Source organism: Macrobrachium nipponense, chromosome 11 (genome assembly GCF_015104395.2).
Source record: "Macrobrachium nipponense isolate FS-2020 chromosome 11, ASM1510439v2, whole genome shotgun sequence".
NCBI classification, from domain to species: Eukaryota; Metazoa; Arthropoda; class Malacostraca; order Decapoda; family Palaemonidae; genus Macrobrachium; species Macrobrachium nipponense.
The window spans coordinates 42,466,778-42,474,357 of record NC_061087.1 but is presented as its reverse complement, the minus strand read 5'-3'; the positions used below and the strand labels follow the sequence as shown (position 1 = coordinate 42,474,357).

The following is a 7,580-nucleotide window of genomic DNA, read 5'->3' as shown; positions in this document are numbered from 1 at the left end:
AGATAGAGAGGCTGAAGGAGGAGCTGAGGTTGGCGAGGGAAGCTAAGGGAAGGTTGGAAATGGAGAATGAGAGGTTGAGGGTAGAGTGTGAGGAGCTGAAGAGCGAGTTAGAGGAAATGAGAGGAATGCTAAGGAGTGCAAAAGTGGAAATGAAAGAAGAGGTGAAAGGAGCAGAAGAGAGAATGGTTGAGAAAATGGACGGAAAATTTGGGTAATGATGAATGCAGTGCAAGAGATGATGCAGGAAATGATGAAGGGATTCATGGGAGAGGGAGCTGTAGGAGGTAGGCCCACTGAGTCTTGTGACGGGCCATGAGTGGTAAAGGAAAAGAAAGAGCGAGTGGATGAGAGTACGAGTGACGAAGGTGATTTGGTTGTGATAGGCAAGGGAAAGAAGGGGAAGACACAGGATAAGGATAAACCTGAGGACAAGAATAAGAAAGTGACTGAGGAAAAGAAGAAGACTAAGGGAAAGAAGGTTAGTAAGGGTGATGGACAGGATGAGACTTGGTCAGAATACATTGGGGAAAGGGCTGAGAGTGATTTGGATAGCGGTGAGTGGAAACAGGTAGGTAGAAAGAAGAAGGGTAAGAAGAACGTAGTCAGGGGTATGGAAGTGGATTCGCTGTATTCGGAAGAGGGAAAGAGGGGTCAGAATGGAAATAGCGGAAGTGAGAGTGAGAGTTAGTGGGAAGTACGAAAGGCTGTGTATATGATAGAGGTACCCCGATGTGCACAATATGAGGAATATGGTAGTAGGGACATAGGGGACTTTTTTAAGGAATATGAGAGGTATTGTGAGGCAAAGTATGGGGATAACAAGAGAGTCTGGGCAAGAGAGTTAAGTAGCTTTTTGACGGGATTTTTGTTGAATATGTATAGGGTAATTATGAGTGCAGGGAATGTGCCGTATGAGAGTGTAAAAGCTAGGATTGTAGAACAGGCAAAGAGGATAGAGTAGCGTTAGATATGGGAGAAAGCAAGATTTTGAAGAGGCAAGAATGAATGTCGGCGAGTCGTTGTCGATGTATGTCTGTAGGTTAGAAACATTAGCCAGGAAAAAGTTTGGGGATGAAGGGATAAATGAGTGTAAGGAGTTAGTGCGAAAGTTGTTGGCGACTGTACCAGAGAGTGTATATGAGTTTATAAATCTGAAACTTAAGGAGAAAATGCGATGGACGAATGAAAGGTTAACATGGAACGACATTTTAGAAATAGTAGAGGAATACGAGTTAGATAGGTGTATGAAAGAGTAGAAGTGTAAGCGTTAGGACTGAAGTAGCTGAGGTTGTACCAGAGTTTAGAAACTATAGGGAGGCAGTTTTGGAAGGCCCAAGACGAATGGCAGAGCGCGTGGTAGATAGGAGCGTTAGGGTAAGTAACGTGAGTGTAGTTAGCCCAGGGTCAGTTGTGAGCGAGAGCAGCAGCAGTGTTATAGATGTGGTAAGCCAGGACACAGGAAGAATGAATGTCGATGGGTGTTAGGAGCGTGCTTCGGGTGTGGGCAAAGAGGGCATTTGGTGAGTGAGTGTATGAAAGATAGGGATATTAAATGTTATAGGTGTGGACAGGCAGGGCACATCGCTAGTGGATATCGGGGTACCCGTATGAATATAGTTTGCGGCAACTGTGGGACGAATGGCCATTATGCTAGGATGTGTAAAGAACAGCGTGCGAAGTGTATGGAATGGAAGGTCATGTGGTGAGTGTGTGTAGGCGAAAGAGGATGAGTCAGGCTGGGAATTTGGGAAACTAAATAAAAAGGGGATTCAGTTGGGTGGGTCCTCTAGTTTGCAGCAGTATGTTCAGGAGAATGTGATGAGTGGGTGGTTGAAAGTGAATGAATGCGAGCCGAGTGTCAGTGAGCAAATGGGTCTGGAAGATTGGCAGTTAGTGTTGGTTGAGTATGGAAGAAAGCGGAAGAAGGTAAGGAAAGGGAATGAAAGGGAGAAACGTGAGCTGCATGATAGAGGGGTTAGTGTTAGGGTAAAAATGGTGGATAAGGCATGTAATACAGATGACTTTGAGGGGAGGAATGATACATATAGCATGTGTGGGTTTGAATTGACAGGGTTTAGTGTTGTTTCACCGGGAAGGGAATCAGGTTGTAAGGATGTAGTTGGCAGTATGAATGAGTCTCTTCGGGAGTTTGGCAGGAGTGTAAATGAGGTAAGTGATTTTGTGGCAAAGTTACGAGAGATGTTCGGACAAGAGTTAGAAGGGGTAGATGAGATAGTGAATGGGATTTGGGGGGATGGTAGTGAGGGAGATGGTAATGGTATTCTGACTGGAAGTGATCTGGGAGAAGTTGATGGCGGTGTAACTGAGAGTGTGTATGAGGGCCCTCAAACAAGATCCAGGGGACCTGCATCTGACCATCCGTGGGTGTTGCAGAAGGCTATTTAGTGTGGGTGTTGTGAGTGAAAGGAGACGTTGTCAAATGTAACAGGGGAGGAAATATGGAGGAGTTATGGAGTTCCATTTGACAACGTCTGTGTGTGAGAGAGAGAGAGGGTGCAATTGCTGTATGGATAGTTAACGACTGTATTGGCTGTTAGTAAGTTCTTGCTGGGTTGTCTGCTGGTAGAGATCGGAGTTCTGTGTTTTTTTTTTTTTTTTTTTTTTGGGGGGGGGGGAAGTTTTGGTGAGAGCTGGTGATAGTCGGTGGTATCGGCAGCGATCTAGTGAAGGCAGTGAAATTCGTTTGAGTTGTGTGTTGTTGATTTGTTGTTGGTTATTATTAAGTTTGATGTTAATTGATTTGGAGCTGTGTTGTTGGATTTGTTGTGCTTGTGAGTTTTTGTTGAGTTATTGTGAGTTGTTATGGTTGAATGTTGTTGTTGGGAGCTGTTGTGGTTTCTTGGTGGGTTGTGAGTTGTTGAAGGTTGTTATTGGTGAGCTGTTGTGATTCCTTGGTGTTGTTAGTGGGTGTGTGTTACCTTTTTGTGTTGTTGTTTTGTGTTGGGTTATAGTCCTTGGTTGCTGTGTTATTGGGTTGTGGTTGTTGTTGTTGTTGGTATTTCTGTGACCTTAACCAGCGGACGGCACAGGATAGCCCTGGAATATCTGGAGTTGGTAAGTACATGTGTTTTTGTTTTTTCGTTTTGTTTTTTGTATAGTGTTGGTAGGTACATGTGTTTTGCTTTCTTGTTTTGTTTTTGTATAGGTGTAGGTCAATTGTCCTGCTGTATTTGTTGTGTTAAGAAGAAAGTGTGACTGAAGGTGGGTTTAGCAGGTGGATCGTTTAGTTAATGTGGGGAGGGGTTTGCACTTGTTTTTTTTCTAGCTTGTGATCCCGCCACATTATATATATATATATATATATATATATATATATATATATATATAATATATATATATATATATATATATAATAATATATATATATATATATATATATATATATATATATATATATATATAGGGTGTTTCAGCATTCAATTATAAAGTGTCCAGAAGGAGTACATGATACGAGATTAAAAGGCCAAGTTTATTGCATATGATACGTTGCGCACATACATCTGTGTGCATCATCAGTCTGTGAATAAAATACAAAGACATATAATAGACTATCATATAAAATTACAAGGAATTCACAATTTTAAAAAAATAGTCTAAAAAAAGATTAAAAAGAGCACTAAATAAAAAGAGAGGCTACTAAAATCATCAACCGTCCATGATCAGAGGTGAAGCTGGAATGAGCTACAGTAACAATTGGCCGAGAGAAGCGACGACAACTATGCCAGGTACAAAGGTGACGAGGACATATTACCGTTTGAGGGCACCAGTCTTTTAATGTATAACGACTCCAGCGATGTTAGTTAGTCAGGATGTTTAACATTATTAATTATTGTAAAGTGTTCTTTTTGAATTTCAGTCTTGCATATTATAGAGTGGTTTCTGATATTGGAAAATTCTGGTTGTTTTATCCTCTGACCTGTATATATATAATATATATATATATATATATATATATATATATATATATATATGTATGTATATATATATATAATATATATATATATATATATATATGTATGTATATATATATATATATATATATATATATATATATATGCTTAAAAAATCACAGTAGATGCACGTGACTTCAAATAAATAAGCGAATACCACGGGAAATGATAGACAGGAATCCAAGCGCTTTCGTCTTTATTCAGACATCGTCAAGGAGCTACTGACGATGTCTGAATAAAGACGAAAGCGCTTGGATTCCTGTCTATCATTTCCCGTGGTATTCGCTTATATCTATATATATATATATATATATATATATATATATATATACATATACAATATATATATATATATATAATACATATATATATATATATATATATATATATATATTATTATATATATATATATAGATGGTAAAAATGTTCTGTAACAACAGAATTCCATCTAATAAAAGGAGCCCATAAAAACACCAAAATATAGAGAAAAAAAGTACTTTTTTCTCTATATTTTGGTGTTTTTATGGGCTCCTTTTATTAGATATATATATATATTATATATATGTATATGTATATATATGTATATATATATATATATATATATATATATATAATATATATATATATATATATAATATATATGTGTGTGTGTGTGTGTGTGCTGTTTATTGTTACAACAATGCAAAACGAAGATTTTGGAGAAGAAGAATCTAGTTCATAAACCTGTAAAACAGAAAACGTTCTAAACTTATTTACGAATGCCGGTGTTCGAATATTCTTAGTGAATCTTTGTATGACCAACCATCACTGCAAAATTTATCTTACGATACCGAACCATTATTTCCTCAGTAATTCGTAAGATTTTTCAAAAATTATAAAAAAGCAGATAATCAAGACGTGTCCTTCTTTTCAGTAAGTTACCAAATCTCGACAAACTTTGTGAACTGAAGCAATCGAACGATTATTGGACGGAGAGAAAGATTTCAAAAAGCATAAAGAACTCATCCCTATCGTAGTAGTAATGTAACTGAATGAAACTGAGAGTGAACGTGACAATTCTGCCGCTAACTTCAACAATCAACTCCTGGAAATCTAGTAGTAGCATCACTATTTGCAATGAGTGACAAAAGTAAGAGTTTGGCTGTTACCTAGATCTGTTAAGTATTAAATTGCTGTTGCACTGTATACATAGGAAATTAAACTACTTTAGGTACCTATAAGCAAGTAGTAGGTAGTATAATTTTCGTCGACTGTAGGTTAGGCTGGATTCTCAGATCAGGGAAGGCTACCTAGGTAGTCTTTTAGAATCTAACCTGTCGTGTACAAGTAGCAGAGTTATTCTATCTATGAGAGTTTTTCCCATACAAATGTCTGCCAAATCCTTGTTAGCCTATAGCTAGGCTATATATAGTAGTAGTACTAGCAACCAGACGAATCCATTGACGTAGCCTTATCAACTACTACTACTACCTAGGACAGCGCTGAATAATCCCTATGGATTCCAGTGCTTGGCTTCAAGCCTAAATTTCATATTCCATTCCATTCCATTACCTAGGTAACTCTGAACATGGCGGTAGTCCAAAATTAGAGATGAGTACCTAGCTATCCTATACCCAGTAGACTACCTACCTACTAGGCTACAAACAAGATGGCTCGAGTATGTTTTGGCGCTATTTATGAAAACGTGCAGTAATAGATTACCTATAGAAAAGCCTAAACCAAACGAACCAACCTAACCTGACTTAGGGCACATGCCCTGACCTGGCCGGCAGGCTTTGCCCCCCTGGACCCCCCAGTATGGTAACAAAGGTTGTGACCTAACCAAATGAGCCACACTAACCTGACGTAGCTAGGGCACAAAACTGTCTTCCCCTTTCACGAGGCTCATTGTTTCCTCTTTGCAGTGTTCATATTGACCACTAAAATTGCCTAAAAGGCCACTTTTAAAAAGCAACGTATGTAACACCGTATTGACTGTTTTGAATGGTCACGCCTCGCGGGTCTGGTAGGTCCCCTAGGTCAAAGGGACTACTTACCTTGGCGGAGAGATTATGGGCCGGGCAAAAGGTGATACGCGACCTGGCCAACTAAACAGTAAACTACCCGAATTTGTTGTTGGCAGCTGTTCTGCAAAGTCTTTTGTTAAAATACTGTCTAGGCTACCTCAAAACCATAGGTATGGAGGAGTTATGGGAGTTCCATTTGACAACATCTTAGAGAGAGAGAGAGAGGGCAAAATTGGTGGATTGATGGTTAAGGATTGAATTGGCTGTTGGTGAGTTCTGGTTTGTCTGCTGGTGCACCTGGAGTTACTTGTTAGGAACTTAGGATCAGAGTTTGAGTCAGCCTTTAGGCAGAGCCTGTGGAGATCAGTAGTGTTGGTAGCAGTCTGTGAAAACTGTTGAAGGTATTGAAAGTCATTTAAGTTGTGTGTTAGTGGCTTGTTGTTGTTGAGTTTGATATTGTTTTCCTGGTATTTCTATATAAGCATTCCGCATCGTTCGTCCTTGCGAATATGAAAGCCACCAGGAATTGGGGCGTCAAATGTATTTCGCTGTGTTTAGTACAAGCCCCTGGGGGTTAATTACAGTCGTCCGAATAAGTATTACTTGAAATTTTTGTTTAGGAGGTAAAACTGCATAGAAAAACCACAGCTGCCAATGTCTAGGCCACCGTGAACAGTAATATAGATCTACCGTTTTCCTTTCCAAACTGTGATCTAGAGAGAGCCAGAGATTGCCACTAAACTTTTAGCCTACCTAGGTAGGTAGGCTACCTTTCTGGTGCTTGCAATGCTCTTGTAGATTTAATTTAGTAAAGCTCAAGGCATATATTTATACAAACTTCATGGCATCTTCAGAAAACCAAGATTTAGTATTGCGTCTGGAGTTCTGCAGGGTACCTAGAGTTCTTGTTCAGCAGTTATTTTTAGTTTATACTACTAATACATATGATATAGCTAGTTGTTGGCCAGGGAAACAAGACTTTTCAGCATGTCGATGATGCAACATTGGTGGGTGTAGTTGTCATCGCTTTCGAGAACTGAAGCTGCCGTTAGTTGTAATTGGGATATGGAGTTGATTAGTGAATGGTGTAGTCAGTGGAATATGAGGCTTAACTCCAGTGAAATGAAAACACTGTTGATTAGCTCAAATACAGATTTTCCACCTCATTCTCCCCTTCAGGTGGATGGGATTCTACTAATTGTCTGAAGCTTTAACTATTTTATTGTTCCTACACAATAGGTATACAAACCCTCAGTCCTTTACATAAGGAATTAGGTACTTTTAGGGTAGGCTGGAATACAGCCGTTAAATTCTTGAACAAGGTGGTTAGGCAGTAACTACCAGACTAGGCAGTAATTGCTGTCTGGTAGGCGGGTAGGCCCACCTGCCCAGAAGTAAACACTCCACTTAGTGCCTTAGTGGCTTGGTTGGTATGGTGTTGGTGTGCCACCTCGGTGGCCGCGAGTTCGATTCTTGGACATTCCTTTGAGGAGTGAGAGATATGTATTTCTGGTGATAGAATTTCATTCGCGACATGGTTCGGAAGTCACGTAAAGCCGTTTGTCCTATTGCTGAATAACCACTGGTTCCATGCAACGTAAAA

At 39.4% G+C, this 7,580-nt stretch overlaps 1 protein-coding gene across 4 annotated transcripts in view; it reads left to right on the top strand.

The window, feature by feature from the left end:
- The first annotated feature begins 2,849 nt into the window (after positions 1-2,849).
- LOC135205507 (RNA N6-adenosine-methyltransferase mettl16-like) overlaps positions 2,850-7,580 on the top strand; it is a 426,335-nt gene continuing 421,604 nt past the window's right edge. Inside the window, exon 1 of one of the 4 annotated variants that reach the window (XM_064236270.1) lies at positions 2,850-3,075. Coding sequence is in view for 1 of the 4 variants with exons in the window: in XM_064236244.1 (XP_064092314.1) it covers positions 5,088-5,100 (13 nt within the window). In the remaining 3 variants the exon portion in view is untranslated. The other 3 variants (XM_064236253.1, XM_064236244.1, XM_064236262.1) reach the window with 3 other exon arrangements.